Below are 23957 nucleotides of genomic sequence, written 5' to 3'. Positions count from 1 at the left end.
CTCCAGACGGGTCCAGGTTGCCATGAGCGCGACGTAGCCCGGGCTCCACTACTGTGGCGTACTGTGGCTGATAAAATGTGGCAGTATGTATCTCACCGCCTAAAAGTTCCTTGTGCAGCCCCGCCAACCTCGTTCATTCAAATGGTATAGTTTTACTAGGACAACGAAGATTATAGGGAGATCTTTGCATGGAAACCTGGGTGCAAACCCTATACAATCCCTTGATTTACTCTTATAAGCAACGATGGTATGTTTGCCTTGTCTAGCTGACTTCCTACTCGCCTTTGCAGCGCTAACCCATCTACAGAAGATCAAGGCTCTATCTCGATCGGCGCTCGCGCAGCAGCCGCCTGGCTCCGATGCTCCAAAACTGCCTCGTAACCTCGATCCAAAACTCCACCCCTTTGAGAGAGCTAGAGAATACAAGAGGGCCCTAAATGCTGTCAAATTGGGTATGTCGGACCTGCTTAGGATTCCAATGCGGTCTCTGCAGTCGGTTCCTCGTTGCTGACTCGAGAACAGAGCGGATGTTCGCTGCGCCATTCCTGTGCCAGCTGGGCCGTGGACATGTTGAAGGCATTCAAAGCATGGCAAAGGACCCCAGTTCTCTGCAACGCTTCGCAAGCGGTTCCGCAGATGGTGTCGTCAAAGTATGAAGGAGTCCATGTTCTTGAGGTCTAGACAAGATTGCTGACGAGACTTAGGTATGGGATCTGAGTACTAGAGAACAAATCTGGAATACGACCGCCCACGAGAACTTGGTCAAGGGTATGACCTGGACGAAAGACAGCAAACTGCTCACGTGCGCAGCGGATCGATCAATCAAGCTCTTCGACCCATACAACACGGAGAATGATTCGGTCCCGATCTCTACGTGGCTCGGGTCGAACGCTTTTAATTCCGTATCGCATCACCGTTCTCGGAATGCATTTGCGGCTGCCTCGGAGGTCATATCCATCTATGACCTCGAACGACACACCGCTGCTCCCGAGGTCATCCAGTGGCCCTCCTCGACAGACTCGATTACCGACGTATGTTTCAACCAGGTTGAGACGTCGATATTGGGCTCAGTCGCAACAGATCGGTCCATAGTGCTGTACGATTTACGTACATCGACGCCTATATTGAAGACTGTCCTCAATTTCAGTTCGAATAAAATCGTCTTTAACCCCATGTAAGTCTCTCCCAGCCTCGGCCTCATTCAAAGGGACGACTCTGACTCATACCTTTTCAAAAGGGAGGCGATGAACTTGGCAGTTGCAAATGAAGACCACAATATCTATATCTTCGACATGAGGAAATTCGACAGGGCACTGAACGTCCTGAAGGATCATGTGGCAGCTGTGATGGATGTTGGTGCGTATATCTCATGTCCTCTCGACGTCGGGAGCTCATATACTAATTCAGGCCTGTGCAGAGTTCTCGCCTACCGGAGAGGAGCTAGTCTCTGCATCATACGACAGGACAATCCGCTTGTGGAACCGCGATAAGGGGCATTCTCGTGACATTTACCATACAAAGCGTATGCAACGAGTTGTATGTACATCCCATATTTCTTGGTCTTGTTAGATGAAAGCCTCGATTTGCTAACACTGGTTGAAATAGTTCTGCTCTAAATGGACCCCCGACTCTAAGTACATCCTGACGGGGTCTCAGGACGGGAACATCAGGGTAAGTCCACCAACCCCCAGATCAGTTCTCCTAAACACTTAGCTAACGATATCTGAAATAGCTATGGCGCGCAAACGCATCCGAGAGGCAGGGGATCAAGTCCGCCCGCCAACGCCAAGCCCTCGAGTACAACGAGGCCCTGTCGGAGCGGTTCGGGCACATGCCCGAGATCAGGCGGATCAAGCGTCACAGGCACATTCCCACGGTGGTCAAGAAGGCGCAGCAGATCAAGAACGAGGAGCTCGCGGCGATCAAGAGGAAGGAGGAGAACGAGCGGAAGCACACCAAGAAGCAGTTCGAGAAGCGGAAGAGCGAGAGGGAGAAGATGGTCTTGGCAAGGCAGAAGTAGGGTTTGCCCAGGTAACAAGGCTACTTGTTATTCATTGTCCCCGGGCTGCTTGTTTTGTTGCTTACGGCGTAGTTGCTGCATTGCAAGGCGTTTTCGGGGGGTCAGAGAGACTAGTTAGTGTAGGGAAAATCGAGCAAACTCAAGACCTTCAAGGATAGTTGGATCGCGGAGCTTTGCACACCTAGTTTGTTCTGATAACGGCTCTTCTGGTCACGTCAAAAGGCTCGTCACTCATTTCGTTCGTAAGCAGCTTGCTAACTAGAAGAGCCAGTCTCCAGCCAGAGTTAGTCCTCCTGCTGCGAGACACGACGTAAAAAATACAAGCAGCCCGCAGGTAGAGACTGGTACGGGATGATCAACACTTGGTTCCCGTCTCACCCTTCGCCGCCAAATCGGCCACCAAAATCGGAGCACTGGGTTTTAAGTATATACAAGATGAAGAAGAGCAATCAAAAAGAGGCCTTCCCAGAAGGGCGAGAAAGAAGGAAAAAAAATGCCTTTCCAGCAAGCAACCCCCCCTTTTGAACGTCGACCTCACAAGAAAAGCCCCTCCGAGGGCACGAAGAGCGACGCGACAGCCACGGCTGACGACACCAAGCCGCCCCACAGGACGGCGAGGAAGACGGCCCTGTCGCGCAGCAGCTGCAGGCTCTGGTTCTGCACAGGCGTGGCGGCCTCGAAGACGCGCTCCCGCAGCGGCTTGGCCGCGTACCGGCCCACCCACGGCTCCGAGCCCGGGTCGTTTCCGGGGCCGAACGTCTGCAGGCTCGACTTGCGCAGCGGGTCGATCCGGCTGAAGGCGCTGCCGACGCTGGAGCTCGTGTCCTTGCGCGAGTGCTGCCGGTACGCGGCGCCGCCGCCGCCGGCTACTGGCGGCGGCGGGTGCGGGTGCGGGTCGTTGTCGTCGGCGGGGGCGGGCCACGGCGGTTCCACGTCCTTGCGGTCGTAGTCGGTGTGGTGCTCTAGGTCGCCGAATTGCTCCCACGGCCGCAGGTGGCGGACGTTCTTGAGGTGGAGGAGGATGGATATACCGCGGAAGGCGGAGATGGCGACGGTGAGGCCCGGCCAGAGGAGCGCGATGCAGAGGATGCGGAGGAAGTGGTTGAGCCCGGACAGTATGAGGAAGACGTCGAGGCCCAGGCCGAGGGCGATGAAGGCGAGGCCGACGACGCGGAGGAAGATAACGCGGGGCCGGTTGCTGTTGGACATGCTCCAGCGCACAAAGTTGGGGTGCGATTGGCCCTTGAGCATGGCCTCGGCCACGACGAAGGCGGGTAGGAGGGCCGAGGGGTGGGTGGTGTGCTGAACTGCGTGGAGGCAGCGCTCCCGGTCTTGCTGGACAAGATTGAGCCGCCGGGGCCCGGACTCGGCGATGTAGTGTCTTGCGATGCGGCTCACCTCGTCTCGGAAGGGCTGCACGGTGACTGGGAGGAAGTCAGCATTTGAGCTCGGTCTGGGTGACAAACTTTAACATGAGCACTTACATGGTTGCCAGTCATCCTTACAGTCAGTGGGACTCATTATTGAAGACCCGGAAGATGTGCGTGCCCTCGAGACTTTCGAGGTAGAAGACCCGTCTCTTGTGTGGCTGTAGGTCTCGTCTGTCTCGGATCCCTGGTCGCTATTCGCCATCTCCATGATGGAGATGATCTTGTTCATCTTCTCGCTCCTCGCTCTCTTGTGGCTGTATGTGATGTATCGCGAACGGGGCTCCGAAGCGGTCTCGGGATCCCAGATGGGCGCGAGGGCCTTCTGTCTGGGTAACAGATTGCTCCATCGCTGGACGTAGTCACAATACCAGAGGAAGAACTGTAACGGCTCGGCGCTGTGCTCCACGTAGAACAGATAGTCCATAAAATCATTCAGGGAGAACGGCTGCGAGGCATTGTGAGCAATTCGCACTCATATTGGACTTGCGAGCTTCGTGCTTACAGATAGTGTCTGGTTCTTCACTAGCTTGTCGAACGAGAGGCCAGCGGGAATTTTCCCCTGTGAGGCTTTCGCCTTCTCCAGCTGGAGAGCAGTCTCGACGTCCGACATGGGGCAGGTCTACTGCGTAGGACAAGCGTAGTGAAGACAGACGGCAGGAACTGTGTGGCTTTGTCCGGTTCGACGATGGCGTTACGTCTTACATCTACGTCTTGGAGATGAGGCTTTTTCGGCAGGGTGACAGGATTAAATACAATGTAACAGGAAGGGACCTGGGAAAGGACTGTTGATATGATCTCGCGCAGAGTGCGACGATCAAGCTTCCTTGCTCCCAGACACAAAACAAGGCTATGAGTCGATCATAGTTACCAGGAATAAGACTGCCAACGGGTCGGCAAGGCGATAGCTACAACCCATGGTTGCCAGGCGTCTCGCATGTATCTCAGATATACGCTAGAACGTGGAAACAAGAGCGGGAGAAGGTAGTTGGTCTTGTGAACCAATCGCAACCACGGTAGAATCAGCGTTAGTTAGCATCGTAAACATGCCCGGGGGGCGGTACGAGACGAGACATGGTCGTGATCGCATGCCGTGGAAAATGTAGTTGTGGTAACCGGGGGGTTGTTCATGCCTTCCATGCTCCCGTATTGGGCAGCTCTGTTGAGTACACACGCAGGAGCTTCGCTTGGGGGTTTCAAGCCCATGTTGGTGTGGCTGGTTCATGAAGAACCATAAAGGGTGGAACTGTGGCCAAGCGAGTGTCGGAGTGTGTTGGCCGATAGCTGTTCGCCCAAAAGAGGAAGTCTAACAGGCTAACAACCCCAGGGAGAATCACAGAGATGGGCGCTCCCAGATCCGGGCCACGATTGCTGCGTTCCCGGGGGAGCAAGCCGGCATTATGGGCCTGGATGCGAGCTTCGCGTTTCAGATCAGTAGGTGGAGGCTTAGGAACACATCGGACAATAATATAAGAGCCAACGCCTCGGCATGAAAACAAAGGGCAGAAGAGCTGTTAAGGCAACAGTCGACGGTTAAAAAGAAAAAACAAATGTCTCTGAGACCTTCAAGACGACGATGTCAAGGTGTGTACGAGAGATGGTTTTGGATTCTAGCGTGTAGTGTCGGGAGTTGTTGACTGAACAACTTGACACCCCGGGAAGGCCCGTGACATCCGTGACATGGGTCACCTTTCTGGCGGTTGGATACTGTCCTCGTGGGTCGGACATCAGAGGCCCAGAAAGTCGGTCCCAGGTCCCCCATCGGAGTCCATCCCATGCGTGAGTGCTTCATCGACACTACGATCCGTAGATCTTTCGATTCTATGCTCATCCCCAAGCAGCCGATGTTGATGGAGCTGAACATTGTGAAACCCCCTTTTTAATAAGAATGGTTGACGCGCGATCTTCCCCGTGCAAGAGGGCTGGATGAAAGAAGAGAATAGCGCTTGCTAATGGGAAGAGCACGAATCATTCGCCGGTTTCCCTCCCAAACTTGAGAATTTGACAATGTGATGTGCTTCAATCTAAGCGTTTCAGATCGTCCGTCCGTGACAAAGGGGCCGTACATCGCAGCAAAACAAGCAAAACAATAAAGAGCCCGGCAACCCGTTGTAGCCAACAGGAAGGTTGTTCTTGTTTTCTGTTTTTGCTTCAACCAAGTAAACCGATCTCGTTTGATATGCGGCTAAAAAGATTTGCATTTTGAGTTAAGCTGCGTCCACGTTGCCATGGAGGTTACCGCATGGTCGCCCCTCATGGAACGAGTACGTGGAGGATCTCTCCCTCTCAACATACCAGTCTATCTTCTACTCCTGCCCACACAAATCATTGCATTCCCATCGCAACGGGGATACACCAGGCTCGGCCAAGTGGCCACATACAAGTATTGACGTGTCTTCCTGCCGGCAATATAAGCCCAGTCCTTCCTACCCGGTCACCGACTTCAGCCTCCGATGACCCCTGAGCGCTGAGCCCACGAACCCGGCCACTCGTATATAGCCACGAGCGGGTATTATGGGGGCCAAGGGGCCGAGCCGCAACGCTAACTAGAACCATAAACAGCTGCCAGGGAACAGTCACGATGGTAGTCTGGGCAGAGCGGCTGGTTGCCGTTGGTACCATACTTGGAGTGTTATGTTAGGTGAGAATCCCAGGATCAATCGAGGAGGACTCAACGCGGTCCGGCTCTACAGATAAAACCGATCATCGTCACATTGACTCAGGTCTCGAGATCAGCTGGAACCGCTGGTCCCAGAGTTGATTCCAGTCGCCCGCCCACCGTCAGGGCTTCAGACCTGCTGAGCAGGTAGGCCTATCGTAGAACATCACTCTCCCAGACTGGCTTGAAACATTCGAACCGAGCCAGGTTATTCCATGGGTCAAGGGGCCCGAAATGCTCGATCAAGGGCTCTAAATATCATATCAAATCAGCCGTTCTACTCTACAAGTTAACCGACTTTCTCGGCATTGCCTAGGAAACTAGATGCAGGATGATTTGTGTACACTTCAACCTTCCCTCATCATGACAAATAACCATGATCCCCCTATGCCCAAGTTACTTGGCAAATCAACGACTCTTCCCTAAATACGGACCACCGGCTGGGGAACACGACCCCATTTGTTCCACATGAATACTCGTTCGTAAACCATTTCCCACGTAACATTGGCCAGCAACCAATAATCCCCGCAAAATGTCAGCCCAAGGCTCGTATCTTATGTGCATGCCAGCCTCTGCGTTTCCCATTCCTCCACAACGAATAAAAAGGGGGCTCTATTCCCAGGAAGAGAGAAAACTCAAACGCCATGTAACATGCCTCGCTGTGGCGGTATGGTGTGTATGCGAAGACGCGATCAAGAAAGCAATGCCCAAAGTTCCGCCCACTAAAACATGCAAGCCCCCGTCCGGTATAAAACTCAAATTCGTAAACGGGGGAATATCTCTCATAAGACTTCTTTCAAGGGGGTATATCATTAGGAGGAGCTGCGAGAGCCTCACAGCCAAAACGTGAAGAAGAGCATGACGCCGACGAGGCCGGCGCTCATGCCGGCGATCTCCTTGTTCGCGGGGGCGGGATTCTTGGTCGAGGACGGCGACGCTGCGGTCCCGCCCGTCTTCGAGGGTGCGGCGGTGGGGGCGGAGGAGAAGGAGCCGCTGAAGGTCTCACCGATGGTCGGTAGCGCGACGTTTCCGTCGAGGAGCCAGCCGCCCGAAGTCGAGGCTGGGCACTTTCGTGTCGAGACCTTTGGGGTGTACTCGGAGCTGGCAACACCCGTGGGGGTGATCTTTGCCCACTGGGACTTGAGGTTGTTGAAGTCGGGGGAAACCGGGAGCGGTGTGCCCTTTCGGGTGAAGCCGTCGTCGATATCCTCGCCGACGGCCGTGGGATTGAGCGCGGGGCCGTACGAAATCAGGCCGTAGTTATTTGCTTCCTCGATCCATTCGTAGATGATGGAGCCACTCCAGTCATTCACCATCTCAGGGCCAAAGATGGCGGCCTGATCGTCGAAAAGCCTGGGTCCAGGGACGTTGCAGCCAGTTTCTGAGAAGAAGATGGGAACAGGGAAGTCCACGGCCATAGACTGCAGGTTCTGATAACCTGAGTTTAGGTAGTCTGCCGGATCGCACCACTCGTACGAGTTGAGCGCAAAGAAGTCAACGTTGTCGGCCGGGTTTCCTCCGCACGTGAGGTAGTCCTGGAGCATAGGCCGCAGCTCGGCAATATCAGTGGCGGAGTAGCCAACGGGGAACTTGCGGTACCCCTTTTTGTCACGGTAGGCCTTCAAGTCGCGAGATGCCGCCTTGATGAAGGGTGCGGCCGTTGATTGGTTCGAGATAGCAATGATCTCGTTGCCAACGAAGAAGCCGAGAGTGTTGTCGAAATCAGAGAAGGCATCCATGACCGCGGCGTAGGCCTTGTATTGCGTCTCGTTCCACCACGGATTGTTCTATAAGCTGCGGGTTAGTAGGCTGGAAGAGGCGACGAAAGAAGCAGCACGTACCGGCAGGATATATGTGTTGAAGGTATCCATGTCTATCAGAGCGTATATGCCAGCCTTGGCAAACTCGGACATGCAGCCCGAGTGGTCTGCTTTGGCGTCGACGTGGTACACGCGGATAGCATTGGCGCCCAGGGTCTTCATGAGTGCAGCATCCCGGGCGCACTGCTCGGTGTCAATGAGTGGGTCATCTGTTCCACGAAAGTCAGACATGCACGAAGGCGGTGAAACGTGAGACATAGGGTTTTGGGGGACCAACCTGGTCTCAATTGGTATGCAATTCCTGTGCAAAAGTTAGAATCTCGAGCTTGCGACTGCGGGCAGAACTCATAGGAAGGTAGGGTACCTTTCAGAAAGAACTGATCGCCTTCGCTCGTGAAGAACTTGTTCCCAACAGCTGTGATGGTCGGGATAGCGAGGGTCGGGATGGCGCCGAGCAACGACCCGGCCAGCCAAGAAAGCTTCATCGTCCTGGTGTCTGGGCGATTGTGGACCGGAGTGATAGGCGACGCGTCGAGTCGAGTCGAGGGCGAGGCAACTGGGGGTTGCGGGCGAGATCACAAGAGCGACTGGAAATGTCCTTCTAGGAAGAAGAAAGCGAGCGCGAGAGGGAACTGGAGCTGGAGCTAAGTGAATGAGCTTCTCCGACTTTCCCCTATGTAAACGAAGGTTTCTTCAGTGCCTATTGCGAGAGCAGAAGCAATCTGGGCATCCGTCACGGGTTGTTCGACTACGTTGAAGCTGCCGCGATGTCGATGGAAAAACGAAGGATCCCGTGGAAGCTCCAGGCACCAGACGGGTTGGGGGGACTGCGCCGTACAAGAAGAATCCTCCAAGCTTCAGGCTAGAGGCGATTGACAATGGTAAAATTACCTGTTTTTACTTTCCTTGGCCAACTCCTCCACAACGGGAAGCTTGGAAACGGGCAGGGGGCGAATCCGCATGCATGCACACTAATCCATAGCTTCGCAGTGAATTTCCCCTGTTCTAGCGTGTTGCTGCAGGAAGTTGCAGTCGCCAACTCCCATGTAGATTTACTAGTGCAGACTGGTGGTGTATGTGTGGTGGTGTGGCTTGATCGGGGCTTGATTGGCTGCATGAGTTGCGTCACCGGGGGGTTAAATCCAGATCACCCTCCCAAAGTGCCAACTCGAACCGGGCAAACGCTGAAAACTTGATTGGTGATTTCTGAGAAACTCGAAGATTGGGACCCGGTTACGAGCCCGGCGGTGGTACTTGGGGGAGTGTACTGTCAATTAGCCAGAGCTAGCCCGAGTACCCCTACTGTAGGTGGTATACCAGATTCATTTAACGAATGTAGGTACTGTACATTCTCGTAAGGCATCTCAGCAGGGTCCCGCCCAGCCACCGAACACCTCGTACCTCGCGAGTCCCGAGTCAAACCGCAGCTGATCTATAGGTTGTCCAGGTTGGACAAAAAGACCTTTATACAACACAAAATTCCTCCATGTTTACTTATAGCAATCTAACGAGTCGCTTAGGAACGAGTCAGTCCCTTGCATTCCCGCTCTAGTGTGTGCTTTAAGAGTTTGCAAGGACCTATACCACAGTAGTAGAGTGCCCGTGCCAATCGGCTAAATATTCCGATTGGCCCCTAATTCAATAATCCAGACCAACGTCCACATATACGATATAGCCAGGGCTTGGCGGGGGCTGTGACACCCAAATTGATTAGGTACGTATAGATAGTGGCAGACTTTATGAGTGGTCCCCCTTTTACACCATAACACCGATGGACCAACCAAGAGGAAACTCGCGACTCCAGCACAATGCACCTCCTCCGGGGTTTCAAATGTTAGCGCGAGTACCTAGTGGGACCATACTGACACTCCTTTCCAAGTAGTGTTTTACCCCTGTCACGCTAATATTTGAAGCCCCGGTGAAGGTGTAGTAACCACCCTATCATGGCTTGTAAGTCACCAAAGTGTGACGGCGTGAACAGCGATGCAAGCCTCTCCACATTCCCCCGGGTTCGAATTGCCCCTGAATGGAGCAAGCCAGGTCTCAGACCGAGACAGGCCCGGGAAACTGCTGCCACTTGCCACTCCCGATGCGGAGGTTGCGAATCGACCGAAACCCACTGCCCCGGTGGGCAGTCCTTGATCCCCCCCGCGCACCCGCTACCGCCCTCCCCGGCCCGGCGCCGCAGTCGCGTCCGACCGAGCCTGTCGAGGCGCTGCCGCCGCCACTACTACTGCCCCGGCTGCTCGCCCGGCGGTATTCGAGACTTTGCGTGCTGGTCGTCTCGGAGCAACCATCGTCGTCGTGGCCGTCGTCATCGTTTCGGGCGACGCTCCCTGGACCCCCGCCGAGGCCGTCGAAGCCGAAGCCAAAATCCCAGCCGCCGCCGTTTCCACCGCCATACCAGTGTACGCAGTGCGGCTCGAAGACGCCGCCGCCACACCCGGCGGCCCCCGTGAGGATCTCGTAGATGCGCTCCTGCGCCTCGCGGGCCGCGGGCCGCGCCGACGGGCGCGGCGCGAGCATGCTCTCGGCGACGCGCAGGATCGGGCCGACGACGTCGCCGCCTCCGTCGCCACCGTCGTTGCCGAGGAGGACCTTCCTCTTCGACGACGACGACGCCGCCGCCGCCGCCTCCTTGGCTAGCTGTGCCGCCCAGCTCCCCACCTGGCCCAGGTTGCCGTGGAAGGACGAGTCCGGGACCGCTCCTCCCCTCCCAGGGGTCTTGTGCTTGGCGGCTCGGTGGGACGCGAATGCCCGGCTCTGCCTCTTCATCAGGAAGGTTAGGAGCTCTAGGATGACGCAGCCTAGAGAGAAGATGTCGGCGGCCTGTTTGTCGGGATATGGCGGCATGCTAGCGCGATGGCTCGAAGGCGAGGGCAAGCTGGATTTGCGGTGGGTCGTCGGGCTCGAAGCTGTCGCGTTGCTCCGGAGACGCTGTTCGGGGGCCATATAGTCGTACCGCTCCTTGTCGAACGGCGCCTTGTCGGCTCTGCTTGGGGACAGCTCGACGCCGAGGTGTCCCAGGTCAGAGTAGAATATGTGGTTTGCGCTGGTGTAGAGGATCGTTGACGGCCTTATATTCCCGTGGGAGAGACCTCTGCTGTGGATGAAGCACAGAGTGTCGACCAGACAGTGGATCCAGTTTAGGACGAGGTGGCTCCGCGCCTGCTTGTTCAAGTTCTTGATCGCCGTCGGCGTTGTGGCAAGCAAGGACTTCAAGCTGAAGTCGCTAGCTGGGGTGAACAAGATATAGCCGTGATTTTGGTGGACGTAGGAAGCCCAGTAAGACTTGAGATGCTCGTTCTGGACTCTCCTGAGGTTGTTGACCTGGTACAGAAAGTCGTCGTGGCTCAGGCGGCCAGGATCGGAACCTAGAGGGATGCAGCGGCGGCAGAGAACCACGTCCGGCTGGTTTGGAAGCACGACCTTGTTCCCATAACGGTTCTGGGCCAAGCCTTGCTTCCCTTCGACAGTATCCAACGGTACTACGTCCATATTATCGTAAAACACATGATATCCTTGCCGTATCGGTTTCAGCAGGTAATGAAACTGCCGGTAGTAGAATTTCCTCTCCAATTTCACATCCTTGTGGCGGCTTAGTTCCAGTCGCTCCACCTGATCGAGGGCAATAGGGAGATCATCGTCGTCCCAAGAGTCGTCGATAACATAAAAGATTTGGTCCGGCAGTCCGAGGTCTATGAGGATTAGGAAGAGACGCTTTGCCCTCTCGTCTATCCATTCCCAGTACGTGCTATCAGTTAGGCCGTCGCCGAAGCCCGTTGGCCGGTCGAGGCGTTCGACATCCTCCGGGATAAGATGGCTACAGGCGAACTGCCGGGTGACAGTCGCCTGGATCGCGTCGTCGTCCCACCACATGTTGCTGGAATGCCAATAAAGGCCTCTGCGAACTTTGGGATTGCCTCGAGGCGGAGTCCCGAGTCACTTCTTCGGCACCATTGAGGAGGGAGCACAGGGCAGACGCCATCAGAAGCAGATGGGAACGGGCACAAGGCCGGGTGGCTCCGGGGCTTGGGATATGTGATATCGAATCCAGGGTACCGTATTGTCCGAGGCAACAAGGGGCGGTACCGACTGGCTGGGACTGGGAGCACAGAGACCCGAGAGATTCTTTCCTGCTTTCATGATAACAGGATTGTCCTGATCACCTTGGTGTTGATTGCAGGGGCCCACACAATTGGCTGCCACCTGGACCGAGAGATAAGGAGCTGTGGTCCCATTGATCAAGTCTGGGGCGCCACAGGCACGCAGGATGAAGGTCCCGGGCGAAAAGTAAGCACCCATCAACAGGCCGTCCCGCTGCTCTAACCGTTTGAAGCTTCATCAGTCTGCAAGGTCTCGTTAAAACCTGGATCACAAGCTTACCGCGTATCCCTGCAACCAATATATCGGTGGCAGGCAGCAAGGGCTATGTGGAGATGGATGCGTGGGGGAAGAACACCCTCAGTCCTGGCTCCACAGGGAGCCCCAAAGTGCTCGCAGAAGGGCAAAGCTGTCAGGAAAGTCTGTTCGCGAGATCCGTTCTGCTGTCACTGTTAGCTCCAGGTCACCCTTGTATCTGGCATCTGTCATGGTGTTCATCAAGCATCCAATCAAAAACCATCCTTCCTTATCGCGAGCCGACTTCACTCACAACCCGGAATGAGAATACCCCTCATTTGTGGCTTCTGGCAGGAACAAGGGATATTGTTCGTCATTGGGTCACGATGTGTTTCTTCAAGACGAGGGGATCTGTGAGAGCCAGGAAACAACGAAGGGCTACTTCCTATCTCACAACCTGGAACCCATGGAGCAGTAACACGACCCCCCACCCTAGCCACGATTTTGATGATGGCGTGCCCATCCGTATCAGCATCTTTAAAGTTAAATTCCTTGTATATGCTCTATCCATAAGTATCTTGAAGGGAGACTGCAAACCTCGTCCGACCCTTATCTTAACATCGGGGTTTACATGAATACTTCTAGTCTCGATTAGTGTAGTCGTACATAAATCCGAGTCGTTTCACGCCCGCGCCAACAACCCGGTTCAGAGGCCCTGTATCAGGACCCCGTTCTTCTCGCTCAACTCGTTCCCCTTCCTGCCAATGAACGTTTTCATTCCCTCGTCCACGCCAGCCAGCCGTCTGGTGACGGCCTGGACACCCGTGGGCAAGACGTTGAACCAGTCGACCCACCGGGCATAGAGCGGCATCCCGATGCTGGCGTTGCGCCCGTTGTCGATGGCGTTGATGATCTCCTTGGCGACGTCGACGGGTTCCACAACGGGCGCCAGGAACGAGTTCGGTGTCCGGACCCCGTAGAACAGCGGCGTGCTCAGCTGGCCCGGAGTCACCAGCACCGTCCTGATCTCGGGATGGCTCTCGCGCAGCTCCGCCGTCAGGGACTTGTGCAGGGCCGTGACGCCGGCCTTGGCCGCCGCATAGTCCGTCAGCTGCGCGGCACCCACATGGCCGATCACGCTGGAGATGGTCACGATGGTCCCGCCGCACTCGTTGCGGGTGATCGCGGGAAGGAACGTCTTCAGGGTGTAGAAATGGCTGAGGAGGTTGGTCGAGAGACTCCTCTCGATCTCGGCAATTTCCATGTCGAGCAGCCGTTTGCCCAAGACGACGGCCGCATTGTTGATGAGGACCGTGGGTGTGCCAAGCTGCCAGATGGTTAGCACGACTGGAGACTTGAGGTTTGAGGCTTTCGGCCGGTCCCGAGGGTCTCTCTTACGTCTCTCTCAATATCGGCAGCTACTCGGGCTATCTGCGCCTTGTCCGTGACGTCGCACTTGTAGTAGGTAACTCCGCGGGCCTCCCCATTCTCCATTTCATTCACGTCCAGAATGGCCACTGTAGCGCCCCTCATGCCGTAGACTTCGGCAATCAGCAAGCCCAACCCACTCGCCCCACCCGTGATGACGATGACCTCCTCGCTGAGGTCAACCTCTCGGGGAAGGCCGAAGGCCAGCCTCTCGTTGATGCTACCGGCTATCCAGCACAAAGTTATGAAGGCCGCCCATCCTATGGATACCAGCATGGGAGGGGCATCCCATTGCATGTTTTGCGCGCGGAAGCAGAGCGGGATGATCCATGAGATGAAGGGGTGGAAGAAGGTTGTCCTGAGCACCTTGACAACAAGATCAATCGATACAGGTGCGAACCACGACTCGCTCTGCGGCGGCTGAGTGAACCTCGAAGCCATTATGGTGGTGTGACTCGGTGTGATTCGAGGGGTAGGTAGCTCCAAAAGGAAGAAACTCGATCGGGCGCTGCGTTTAGATGTTGTTATCTGGTCCTTTATACCTCGATGGTTGAACAGATCAAATCTTGTATGTCGCCCGCGATTCAAGAAGCCAGTTCCGTAAAGAGGGCAAGAAAGATGCAGAAAAGAGCGTAGAGAGAAGAAATGGATTGAAATCCAAAGATGGAAGCTGCCACCTTCTTTGGGGGGAGCTCTGGCCTCTTTGAAACACTTGGTCCAAGCACTCGAACCCCTAGCTGTTTCGATCAGGGCAATTGGAACCGCCCCTGCCCCCCTGGAGAGCCCCTGCAGCAATCCCTGAGCTATGAATGGCCCGCTAATTCTGCCGTGCGCCATGACGGGGTAGTACTATGTAAGTGTGCAGAGACGGGACCCGGCTAAGCCCCGACATCCGACCATGTGAGAACGCGGTTAAGCAGCGAACGTTGCCGAACCTTCCCCGACTCCGTGCTTCCAACGCCGACCGACAACCAGTGCGATGGCAAGCCAAGCCGAACCCCTGATCACCGATAGGGATCGCGACCCGGGGCCCGAGTCAGACCACGACGGTGGGTCCGCGACCAGCCAGGCTCCGGATGCGCCGCCTGGGCTCTTCATCTGGCTCCTAACCCTGTCCGCTTGCCTGAGCGGCCTGCTGTTCGGATGTAAGATGACTTCCGTCGGGCGCATGTCGATCACCGTCGGCTAACAAAATCGCAGATGACACGGGCGTCATTTCCGCGACCCTCGTGTCAATCGACAAGTCGCTGTCAGGCCGACCGCTTACATCCCTCGACAAGTCCATAATCACGTCATCGACCGCGCTCCTGGCGCTCCTCATCTCCCCGTTCTCGTCGGTCCTCGCCGACGCCTTCGGCCGCAGGCACGTCATCCTCCTCGCCGACGTCCTCTTCGTCGTGGGCGCCGTCGTTCAGGCCGACAGCTCGACCGTGTCCTCCATGGTCGTGGGCCGCTCGGTAGTGGGCGCCGCGATTGGCGCGGCCAGCTTCGTGATCCCACTCTACATCGCCGAGCTGGCGCCGGCGGCGCACCGCGGCCGGCTGGTCACGATGAACGTCTTGTTCATCACCCTCGGTCAGGTCGTGGCCTATATCGTCGGCTGGGTGTTCGCCGAGTATGGGAGCAGGGAGACGGGATGGAAGTGGATGGTCCTCCTGGGCGCCGTGCCGGCTGCCGTCCAGAGCATCCTCATCTTGTTTATGCCCGAGACTCCACGATGGCTGGTGCGCGCAGGCAGATCGGCAGAGGCCCTAGCGGTCATCCGGCGGGTCTTAGGAGGCAGCAGCGGGACCGCAAGGATTGCAGAGACTACACTGAAGAGCATCGAGATGGAGATTCGAGAGGAAGATGAGACGAGGCGGCTCAACAGGCCCCACCCCTCGAGTGACCGTTTCAGGCTGTTTGGCCGCTTACGGGAATTGTTCGCGACAAGGAGAAATCGCCGCGCATTGGCGATAGCCTGTCTGCTTCAGGGACTTCAACAGCTTTGTGGTTTTGTAAGTGCCGCGGCTCAATTCAGGACATACACCCTGTTGCAGCGTAATCTAACACGTCGAATCACAGAACTCCTTAATGTACTACTCGGCGACCATATTTACGCTTCTGGGCTTTAGGATCCCAACTCTTACCTCCTTGGTAGTCGCCGTCACCAACTTCGTCTTTACACTCGCCGCCCTCTTCCTCATCGATCGAATTGGTAGGAGACGAGCGCTGCTATACTCCATACCATTCATGGCCGCGGGCCTCTTATTCGCAGCCGTCGGATTCTCGTTCATCGAGCTCCCATCCGACTCCCAGCCAACAGTGTCAACAGGGCCCTCAGGCCAGGGCGCTGCGCTCCTCATCCTTATCAGCATCGCAATCTACGTCGCAGCATACGCGATAGGACTGGGAAATGTTCCGTGGATGCAGAGCGAGCTCTTCCCCCTCAGTGTGCGCGCCGTGGGAAGCGGCATTTCGACGGCGACCAATTGGGGAGCCAACTTCATCATCGGGTTGACTTTTCTGCCGCTGATGGACATCTTGACCCCGCCGTGGACATTTACGCTCTATGCATCCATCTGCGCGATCGGTTACGTCCTAATATGGAGGGTTTATCCTGAGACAACGGGCCTCAGCTTGGAGGAGGCCGCGAGCCTTCTAGAAGACGATCAATGGGGAGTTCGTTGACCTAGTTGGGTTGAGATGTGCCTCGGCGAGCAGAATGACGAGTAATGAAACGCAGCTACATTACTGAGCTGCCCTGCTTCATAGAGGCACCAGGATTCAAGGGCTCTACAGACCAACACGCAGGAGCCTCGGACTGTTCCAGATAGCGAGGTCTGCCTATAGTAAACCGTATGACTGGTATGGTTAAGTCCAAAGGCGTGTTCGGAGTATCCGTAAATACCTTACCAAATCGGGGCCGAAGAACGGCTTGACGGCAATAACAGACATAATTATTGTCTCGGTGAAAACATGGCAGAATTGTGACAATTCAACGAAGTCCAAACTTCAGGGTGGCAAGGGGTGTCATTTCACTAGCTAATACCACCCTTTCCGGCTGTCTGACGGCCATTAAGAACTAGAAAATATCCGTTGAGAGTACGGAGTACGTGCCTCGCCAGACAAAGCGCGTGACTCTGATTCGTCCCCCACCTTCATCCATTAACACGCGTACTATCTCCAGACTCTTCAAAAGGGCCGAGGGCGTGAGCTGGATCCATCGATCGTCTTGCCCGTAATTTGCGCAAATTCTCCCGAGATTAATATTAATCAAGGCAATTTCTGCCTGACAATGGTCTGAGAACCACAACATGAAGCGGCACAGGTCCCGACAGACTGGTACGCTAAAGCAGGTAGATGACTGATTGGCGGAGTAAGGATAGCACCCCTTGCTGTTCTCGCTTCTATTGGCCAGATTGACCCCTCTCCTGCCGTAAGCGCTCCATGGCCTGGTGCAATATGTGGGATGTGTGCAGAACCAGCTCAAACCATCGTGCCTGCCTATCGAAGTTCAATAAGTACCGCCTTGAGGGAGGTGACGGTCAAGACGAAATCAAGGTACACTTGTCTTCGTAATCCGCGCCGACTAGCGACCTATCCGATTCCAACTTTGAGGGTATGGGAGCTGTGCGGCTGACTACATAGCGCCAAGGGCTGCCTACACTAGTGCCTAGTGGAACGGGCCGCGGGTATCCTACCGGTGATCCGGTGGGCAGGGGGCGTCGCATTCCTGTAAGTGACGGAGTCGCCAAAAAGTAAAGAAAAAATCCCAGCGAAATAGGCAAGAATGGTGATCACAGCAAAGAGAATAGTGGTATATTGTAAAACAAGCACAGGCTTTCCTAGGTGTTCCGCGCCACTACCATACTTATTGTTCCAGCAGAGATCACCCTAACTCTGCAGGCCCCAGGTGGCGGTGCCCAGGACCAATCTCTTGGGCATAGTATGGGATTGGCGGTGGAGGCTGTTCCTTCATTCCTTGCGGTAATTGAGAAACTCTCTCGGTCAATTCGGTAAGTGCCCTCTGCTTTTTGTTGAGATACCTGAACCATATGACAACGCACGCAATGGCGGCGAGTCCTCCGATAGTAACGCCAACTCCAATCCCGGCTCGAGCCCCGGTGCTGAGCCCGCTGCTGTCTTCCGAGGTACGGATACCGGTCGCACTGGTATCACCACCGGCCGCAGTCGCATTTGCAGTTGAGTTGCGTGAGGTTACGGCTGACGTGAATGGCGAGGCTGCTGTAGGGCTTGTGGTAGAGCTTGTGGTAGGGCTTGTTGTAGAACTTGTCGTAGAGCCTGTTGTAGAGTCTGCCGTAAGGTTGAAGAAGGCCGAGGACATTCCCGGACTCGACTGGTTCCCCTGGTTGGAGGCAGCTCCCTGGAACAGCCAGAGGAAGAAGACATTGGAGGCATTCAAGTCGAGGTCGTATGTCTGGACCGGCCAGTCAAACTGGGAGATACCACCAGTTGTTGTTTCTCCACGAAAAGTCAACGTCGTAATCAGAGATGCAGCGAATGTTTCACGAACTTACGGAAAATTATGGGCCCTAACGACGCTGCACCTTTCTGCAATGACTGCTGCCAAAGAGCAATGGTGTAGTTCGAGAATGTCGTTCTGTATCGAATTGTTTGGACCTCACCAAGACTCCAGACTGTCCGCTTGGGGGGCGGATTGGAGAACTGGGAAGAAGCCAAGGGGATTGTCGTGAGGAACACAAAGACGAGAAGGAGCATTATGCTAGGCCTTGAAGTTTGAACTGGTTCACTGGGCACCTAGATTCGGGGGAAGTAGGAACTAGCACTACTTACGGAGAAGACAATCGTCGAGATGGATATATGGGTAATTGCTTTTTGGCTGGTAGAATAATCATTGTGGCCAAGGAGTTAGATCTAGCCAATAGCCAGCATTGACTACGCGCCTGGATGATTTTGAGTCGCAAGACGGTTGCAGAATGTAAACCTGGTACCAACATGCATTCGCTTGTAACCATTCAACCAACCAGATGCTGTCGGTGATCTGTCACATCGAGAAAGGGGGGTGGGAAACATTTATTGGAGGACCATGGCAGGGGCCACTTTTAGCTGGACTTCCAGGTTTATCATCTTAACCACCCCTCCCCCAGCGACAGCCTGAACTGAATCCGTCTTTTCCAAGATGCAACTCAACTCAACCAAATCTCCTCAGATGCTCCTGCGACTGCCCCACACCCGAGTCGCATTTGCGACTGGGGCCGTATTCTTCATCCTCTGTGTGATCCTGTTCCAAACACAACTGCCTCATGTCCGTACAGGAATGGGAGCCTCACCCTCAGACTTCTTAAACGATATCAAGAATTCGACATTCGGTGTCAGTATCCGTCATTTGTGCTGGGTAGTGCGATGCAGGTGGATGGGTGTGCTGACCCCCCCTCCCCCCTCCGCAGTTTGAAAAAATATTTGTCGTCGGCCTGCCATCACGTTCCGACCGCCGTGACGGAATGCTCTTGCAAGCGGCGCTCAGCAACATCGAGATAGAATTCATCGATGGTGTTTTGGGCCGGGATGTGCCTAACAAGGCAATCCCCACAAGCCCGGATCATGAACGACTGAAAGATCCCACAATAGGATCTTGGCGAGCACATATGAATGCGATCCAAGAGTAAGCCCACCGCTCCTTCAACTGCTTGGGACTAGTTCCCGACTCATGTTCTTGATAGGGTTGTACGAAGAAACTTGACCTCGGCCTTAATCCTAGAGGACGACGTCGACTGGGACGTGAGGATTAGGAAACAGCTTCGCGATTTTGCCCTGTCGACGCGGGTTCTCACGCAACCCTTGGTTGGATCTTCCGGCTTGTACGCCGACTCCACATACCCGAACCCGTCGAAGGACTCGCCAGGGACTATCGCGGATATCTCCTTCGGCCGCCTGCCCCAAACCGAACAACCGAAAATCTCCCCATATGGAGACGGCTGGGACGTCCTCTGGGTTGGTCACTGCGGTATGCACTTCCCGTCCGCAGGGAACAAGGCAATACCCAAGGGGCGCGTGGTCCACATGAACGACGAAACCGTTGCCCAGAAGCGGCATTTGTGGACCTTCAACATCCCTTTTACCCTGAAGGAGAAGTACCCCCAACACACACGAGTGGTTCATCATACCCAGGAGGGGGTCTGCTCTCTTGGCTACGCAGTGAGCCAAAAAGGCGCGCGGCGGCTCTTGAACGAGGTCGGCCTCAAGGATGTCAGCGATGCCTTCGACATACTCTTGAGATTCTTTTGCGAGGGCACTAAGGGACGGAAGTATCACAACTGCCTGACGGTGCAGCCGGGTCTTTTTCATCATCACCGGCCCGCCGGACCCCTCAGTGCTTCGACTGATATCGGAAACTATGGGGATGGCTTCCGGGCTGTCAGCAAAACTGACATGGTGAGGTGGAGCGTCAGGTTAAATGCCGACGTACTACTAGACGGAGGATCAGAATTTGTCGACCAGTATCCCGACGCCGATTAGGGATCGAGTCGCATCTGGGAAAGCGTTTTCTTTCTTGCTTGGTTAGCTTACGATCGATTCCTTCTATATCGATAGAACAACACTCCGGTAGTTCCTCTGGGAGTCTAGAGGCGCATTTGGTTTTGCAAGGTCATGTCATCCTGGCTCAGTTTCATCTTCGTGGTACAAATTTGTGGCTGCAATGGCATTCTGTCTTAGGTGTACAATCGACAGTGGAGGATATGGTGGGAAATCCGCGGTTAAGGGTCAGGAGCGTTGCTTTGGGAATGCCTGTGGTGTAATGCAGCTGCACAGGTACATAGGTACATACATTCCATATTCAGAGTCCCCTAGTTTCACGGAGTTTACAGACTGATCCAGAAACCAGGGATCTGCTTGCAAGTTATACATACAACTGGTAATACCGCACGACTGGTATGATCAGGATCAAGTCCAGGAACGGCCTCGGGGTATCCGTAACTAAGCTATATCTTCTTTAGTTCGGCATCTTTTGAAATGGTCTAGAAGCTGTAGGGCCAAGGGACGGCAATTGACGGCAATAATGGACAGGATTGCTGTCCCGCTAAAACCCGTCGCATGCAATGGCGTTACTCCACTTGTTTAAAAAAAAATTGCCAGAAGTGCAAGGGGCTTGACATCATCTAGCCTAGCATTAGCATGCCAATGACGTAACGTCAGCTCGGCCTCTCGCTCTCACAGCACAATGCCGAGGTCAAAAGACGAGCAGACGAGGGACTCCCAAGACAGCCCGCGATAGAAAGTTATGGATGATTCAGCGGTATGCGCAATAGCCAATGCGCCCGGAATAGTAATATAAGGCGTTTCTATGTCTTTCGACATTGGTTTAACAGTGCCAAACCTACGTAGCAGACCATCAAGCCTCGGCTTGAAGCTGAATGGCTGAATCAGCGGCCGACAAAACTTGGCACGCTAAAAACGATACATGCCGTCGTCTGAATCGCCGGCTCGGGACCTGGAGATAAGGATGTTCATCTAGAGGTGAGTAAAAAGGGACCACCATTCAATAAGTCCCCTCTTGTTCGTTTTGTTTCCGACACGGTGCCGAAACTAAATAGTCTGCTTGTTTGTCAGCGGGAGAAGAGGGAGCTCCAACACGAAACAACGGTACTTTGTATAACTAAGCCATGGAAGCTCGAAAACCCGCTTTGGAAAATATAGCTGTTCGGCCATGCCGGCAGCGCCCCCTCCCCCCTGCCTGCCGCTCAATTATTCAGCGCTAAGTTCATGACAGGGGATCATAGAATCCCACTTCTGCTAAAACCGAGCAAGCTTCGTAGCCGTGGTGCCAGTCCATGTATCAATTGGCGCTAGATGTACTCATATTAGATGATGGTTGCCCCCCCATCCACCTGGACTTTTCCATTGTTTCCATATACTGTACCTTGTGTGCTCTGCATCGCATTCTAGTCCTTTAACCTATCTAGGCCCATTATCTGTACCCCTCGATACCCCAACTGCCGCGCCCTACCGTATCAAGCAAACGGTAAACCATGGCGTTCGACGAAATCGACCGTGAGCTCTCAGCAGCCGAGCGCGCCGCCTCCCCCAGGATGTTCGGCGGCCGAGCAGAGGACGAGGTCGAACGGGTCTTGACCGCCTCGTCAATATCGTCGTCCGGGGGCGACACGGTATCGCGACGGCCGACGCACATGAGCCGGGTGCCGACACAAAACGATCTCGAGAGGCACCCCACGGCGCTGAGCCGGATACAGACGGCGAGGAGCCAGCACAGCAACACGGTGGGACGGGACCCGAGGAGTAGGAGGCTCAGCAAGCCCCTCCCCGCGTTCGGCGCCGGGAAGCCGTACCCGCCTCCGCTACCAGCCCAGGAGGGATATGTCGTCGAGTTTGACGGCCCGGACGATCCTCTGCACGCTCAGAACTGGCCCATGAGGAAGAAGTGGGTGCTGCTCTATTGTCGCGTCACTCCGCGGTTCCTTAAATCGCGGTGCTCCTGCTAACCTGCTTGTGATCAGACTTGTCACGGCCGCTATGCTTGGCTACACGACCATGACGGCTGCTTTCGGTTCCAGTATCTTCTCCGCGGCAACGCCAGTGGTCGCCCGCGAGTATGGGGTCTCCTCTGAAGTAGCCGTCCTGGGCGTCTCTCTCTACGTGTTGGGCTTTGCAACGGGCCCAACCTTCTGGGCTCCGCTGTCCGAGTTGAAGGGCCGGAGGCTGCCATTGGTCATCTCGATGTTCGGTTTCTCCATCTTCAACGTCGGCGTGGCGACCGGCAAGGACCTCCAGACCATCCTGATATGTCGCTTCTTCGCCGGTTTCTTCGGTGCCTGTCCCCTGGCCGTCGTTGCCGCCGTCTTCTCCGACATGTTCGACAACAGGACTAGAGGAATAGCGATCACCTTGTTCTCCATGGCCGTCTTCACCGGGCCTCTCCTCGCCCCCTTCGTCGGGGGCTTCATCGTCTACTCGTACCTCGGCTGGCGGTGGACCGAGTACCTTGTCGCCATCATGGGCTTCTTCGCCTTCGGCCTCGACCTCCTATTCCTGAAGGAGACGTATCCGCCCGTCATCTTGGTCAGCAAGGCCGCCGAACTGCGCCGGCGCACCCTGAACTGGGGTATCCATGCCAAGCAGGAGGAAATCGAGGTGGATTTCAAGGAGCTCATAACCAAGAACTTCTCTCGCCCCATGCGGCTGCTCTTCTTCGAGCCCATCGTCACCCTCCTGTCCATCTACATGGCATTCGTCTACGGCATCCTGTACCTCTTCCTGACGGCCTATCCCTTAGTCTTCATTGGCGTTCACGGCTTCAATGCCGGCCAGTCGGGGCTCACCTTCTTCGGCATGATCGCTGGCCAGCTCATCGCGGGCGGCGTGGTCTTGCTCCAGCAGCCCTGGTACCAGCGCAAGCTCGAGGCGAACAACGGGGTACCCGTCCCGGAATGGCGTCTTCCGAGCGTCATTGCCGGCGGCGTCGCCTTCACCGGCGGCATATTCTGGTTCGGGTGGTCGGGCTACCGCGCCGATGTCCATTGGATCGTGCCGACTCTGTCCGGTCTATTGACAGGCTTCGGCCTCATGTCCATCTTCCTCCAGTCTCTCAACTACCTCGTGGATTCCTATCTCATGTTGTAAGTATTGCCAGCCGTTCTCGGGAACAAAAAAGTTGACTAACGAAACCCTCCTTTCTAGTGCGGCATCCGCTATCGCTGGTAACACCTTCCTCCGGTCCCTCGCCGGTGCGGGCTTCCCGCTCTTCGCGACCTACATGTTCAACGGCATGGGCATCCAGTGGGCGTCGACGCTCCTGGGCTGTGTCGCCGCCGCCCTCATCCCCATCCCCGTCATCTTCTATCTCTACGGCCACAAGATCCGCCAGCGCAGCTCCTTCGCACCCACTGCTCCGCCGGCCATGGACGCTATGGCCGCGGCGGACGAGCAGGCCGGCGCCGACGGCGAGAAGAGAGAGAGTACGCAACAACAGCAGAACGACGAGGCCGCTCTTGGGACCGTCACTAAGAAGGACCAGCAGGCGGCGGGGAATGGTGTATAAAGCAGGGGGAGGGTGCATAAAGCTAGGCGGGTTTTGGTTGCTTGCTTGTTTCTTTTTTGTCATAGCAGTACATACATAATACGGTTCGTCGTACTCAGCATAGTTTCCTTTGTGGCCAGCGTAACGGTAAAGGGGACGAGAGAATCTTACCAAAAGGGGAATTCGAATAGAGGTATGGAAAGGCATTGGCGTTGAGGGGACTGAATGGCATTTTTAAATATACTAATATTCAGAGAGCATCTCA

At 55.3% G+C, this 23957-nt stretch overlaps 10 protein-coding genes across 10 annotated transcripts; 5 read left to right on the top strand and 5 right to left on the bottom strand.

Annotated features, from left to right (window-relative positions):
- Positions 1–149: 149 nt before the first annotated feature.
- On the top strand, positions 150–2348 carry QBC33DRAFT_521381 (U3 small nucleolar RNA associated protein). The gene is made up of 8 exons (XM_060426453.1): positions 150–247; positions 308–452; positions 523–650; positions 705–1174; positions 1238–1356; positions 1418–1536; positions 1606–1671; positions 1733–2348. The coding sequence occupies exons 1-8, from the start codon at positions 245–247 to the stop codon at positions 2018–2020; spliced, it is 1338 nt and encodes a 445-aa protein (XP_060288690.1). The 5' UTR covers positions 150–244; the 3' UTR covers positions 2021–2348.
- Positions 2349–2366: 18 nt separating this feature from the next.
- On the bottom strand, positions 2367–4231 carry QBC33DRAFT_12119 (uncharacterized protein). The gene is made up of 3 exons (XM_060421987.1): positions 3953–4231; positions 3505–3895; positions 2367–3444 (listed from the first exon to the last, which is right to left on the bottom strand). Exons 1-3 carry the CDS (start codon positions 4058–4060, stop codon positions 2555–2557), a joined length of 1389 nt encoding a protein of 462 aa, XP_060288689.1. The 5' UTR covers positions 4061–4231; the 3' UTR covers positions 2367–2554.
- Positions 4232–6815: 2584 nt separating this feature from the next.
- On the bottom strand, positions 6816–8599 carry QBC33DRAFT_12092 (Glucanosyltransferase-domain-containing protein). The gene is made up of 3 exons (XM_060421985.1): positions 8204–8599; positions 7948–8135; positions 6816–7893 (listed from the first exon to the last, which is right to left on the bottom strand). The coding sequence occupies exons 1-3, from the start codon at positions 8409–8411 to the stop codon at positions 6940–6942; spliced, it is 1350 nt and encodes a 449-aa protein (XP_060288688.1). The 5' UTR covers positions 8412–8599; the 3' UTR covers positions 6816–6939.
- Positions 8600–9969: 1370 nt separating this feature from the next.
- On the bottom strand, positions 9970–11805 carry QBC33DRAFT_443793 (protein kinase; the record flags this gene model as incomplete). The annotated part of the gene is made up of 1 exon (XM_060424241.1): positions 9970–11805. The coding sequence occupies one exon, from the start codon at positions 11803–11805 to the stop codon at positions 9970–9972; it is 1836 nt and encodes a 611-aa protein (XP_060288687.1).
- Positions 11806–12002: 197 nt separating this feature from the next.
- QBC33DRAFT_12003 (uncharacterized protein) lies at positions 12003–12938 on the top strand. Its single transcript, XM_060421976.1, has 2 exons — positions 12003–12219; positions 12266–12938. Exons 1-2 carry the CDS (start codon positions 12200–12202, stop codon positions 12900–12902), a joined length of 657 nt encoding a protein of 218 aa, XP_060288686.1. The 5' UTR covers positions 12003–12199; the 3' UTR covers positions 12903–12938.
- QBC33DRAFT_521367 (uncharacterized protein) lies at positions 12804–14499 on the bottom strand. Its single transcript, XM_060426452.1, has 2 exons — positions 13666–14499; positions 12804–13594 (listed from the first exon to the last, which is right to left on the bottom strand). The coding sequence occupies exons 1-2, from the start codon at positions 14134–14136 to the stop codon at positions 12974–12976; spliced, it is 1092 nt and encodes a 363-aa protein (XP_060288685.1). The 5' UTR covers positions 14137–14499; the 3' UTR covers positions 12804–12973.
- Positions 14496–16807, top strand: QBC33DRAFT_521366 (putative myo-inositol transporter 1 protein). The gene is made up of 3 exons (XM_060426451.1): positions 14496–14840; positions 14896–15692; positions 15760–16807. Exons 1-3 carry the CDS (start codon positions 14675–14677, stop codon positions 16363–16365), a joined length of 1569 nt encoding a protein of 522 aa, XP_060288684.1. The 5' UTR covers positions 14496–14674; the 3' UTR covers positions 16366–16807.
- A 472-nt stretch (positions 16808–17279) lies between these two features.
- QBC33DRAFT_11233 (ser-thr gpi-anchored family protein) lies at positions 17280–18627 on the bottom strand. Its single transcript, XM_060421925.1, has 2 exons — positions 18216–18627; positions 17280–18159 (listed from the first exon to the last, which is right to left on the bottom strand). The coding sequence occupies exons 1-2, from the start codon at positions 18415–18417 to the stop codon at positions 17567–17569; spliced, it is 795 nt and encodes a 264-aa protein (XP_060288683.1). The 5' UTR covers positions 18418–18627; the 3' UTR covers positions 17280–17566.
- Positions 18616–20266, top strand: QBC33DRAFT_11265 (Procollagen galactosyltransferase 1). The gene is made up of 3 exons (XM_060421926.1): positions 18616–19030; positions 19107–19321; positions 19380–20266. Exons 1-3 carry the CDS (start codon positions 18839–18841, stop codon positions 20173–20175), a joined length of 1203 nt encoding a protein of 400 aa, XP_060288682.1. The 5' UTR covers positions 18616–18838; the 3' UTR covers positions 20176–20266.
- A 1420-nt stretch (positions 20267–21686) lies between these two features.
- Positions 21687–23713, top strand: QBC33DRAFT_510327 (major facilitator superfamily transporter; the record flags this gene model as incomplete). Its single annotated transcript, XM_060425762.1, has 3 exons — positions 21687–22096; positions 22173–23291; positions 23353–23713. 3 exons carry the CDS (start codon positions 21687–21689, stop codon positions 23711–23713), a joined length of 1890 nt encoding a protein of 629 aa, XP_060288681.1.
- Between the last annotated feature and the right edge of the window lie 244 nt (positions 23714–23957).

Source organism: Phialemonium atrogriseum (assembly GCF_030411735.1).
Source record: "Phialemonium atrogriseum strain 8032-3 unplaced genomic scaffold QBC33scaffold_1, whole genome shotgun sequence".
Taxonomy (NCBI): domain Eukaryota; kingdom Fungi; phylum Ascomycota; class Sordariomycetes; order Cephalothecales; family Cephalothecaceae; genus Phialemonium; species Phialemonium atrogriseum.
Note: the sequence above shows the minus strand (reverse complement) of the source record. Positions and strands in the feature narration are given on the sequence as shown.

Coding starts and splice junctions, on each gene's coding strand:
- QBC33DRAFT_521381 (XM_060426453.1), top strand. Junction 651..704: donor CCGCAGATGGTGTCGTCAAA/GTATGAAGGAGT, acceptor GACGAGACTTAG/GTATGGGATCTGAGTACTAG. Junction 1,357..1,417: donor GGCAGCTGTGATGGATGTTG/GTGCGTATATCT, acceptor AGGCCTGTGCAG/AGTTCTCGCCTACCGGAGAG.
- QBC33DRAFT_12119 (XM_060421987.1), bottom strand. CDS start 4,060: ATGTCGGACGTCGAGACTGCTCTCCAGCTGGAGAAGGCGAAAGCCTCA. Junction 3,896..3,952: donor TGAAGAACCAGACACTATCT/GTAAGCACGAAG, acceptor AATGCCTCGCAG/CCGTTCTCCCTGAATGATTT. Junction 3,445..3,504: donor TAAGGATGACTGGCAACCAT/GTAAGTGCTCAT, acceptor ACTTCCTCCCAG/TCACCGTGCAGCCCTTCCGA.
- QBC33DRAFT_12092 (XM_060421985.1), bottom strand. CDS start 8,411: ATGAAGCTTTCTTGGCTGGCCGGGTCGTTGCTCGGCGCCATCCCGACC. Junction 8,136..8,203: donor TGCATACCAATTGAGACCAG/GTTGGTCCCCCA, acceptor TTCGTGGAACAG/ATGACCCACTCATTGACACC. Junction 7,894..7,947: donor TCAACACATATATCCTGCCG/GTACGTGCTGCT, acceptor CGCAGCTTATAG/AACAATCCGTGGTGGAACGA.
- QBC33DRAFT_12003 (XM_060421976.1), top strand. CDS start 12,200: ATGAAGGTCCCGGGCGAAAA. Junction 12,220..12,265: donor ATGAAGGTCCCGGGCGAAAA/GTAAGCACCCAT, acceptor AACCGTTTGAAG/CTTCATCAGTCTGCAAGGTC.
- QBC33DRAFT_521367 (XM_060426452.1), bottom strand. CDS start 14,136: ATGGCTTCGAGGTTCACTCAGCCGCCGCAGAGCGAGTCGTGGTTCGCA. Junction 13,595..13,665: donor CTGCCGATATTGAGAGAGAC/GTAAGAGAGACC, acceptor ACCATCTGGCAG/CTTGGCACACCCACGGTCCT.
- QBC33DRAFT_521366 (XM_060426451.1), top strand. CDS start 14,675: ATGGCAAGCCAAGCCGAACCCCTGATCACCGATAGGGATCGCGACCCG. Junction 14,841..14,895: donor GAGCGGCCTGCTGTTCGGAT/GTAAGATGACTT, acceptor ACAAAATCGCAG/ATGACACGGGCGTCATTTCC. Junction 15,693..15,759: donor TTCAACAGCTTTGTGGTTTT/GTAAGTGCCGCG, acceptor GTCGAATCACAG/AACTCCTTAATGTACTACTC.
- QBC33DRAFT_11233 (XM_060421925.1), bottom strand. CDS start 18,417: ATGCTCCTTCTCGTCTTTGTGTTCCTCACGACAATCCCCTTGGCTTCT. Junction 18,160..18,215: donor GTTAGGGCCCATAATTTTCC/GTAAGTTCGTGA, acceptor CTTTTCGTGGAG/AAACAACAACTGGTGGTATC.
- QBC33DRAFT_11265 (XM_060421926.1), top strand. CDS start 18,839: ATGCAACTCAACTCAACCAAATCTCCTCAGATGCTCCTGCGACTGCCC. Junction 19,031..19,106: donor TCAAGAATTCGACATTCGGT/GTCAGTATCCGT, acceptor CCCCCTCCGCAG/TTTGAAAAAATATTTGTCGT. Junction 19,322..19,379: donor CATATGAATGCGATCCAAGA/GTAAGCCCACCG, acceptor TGTTCTTGATAG/GGTTGTACGAAGAAACTTGA.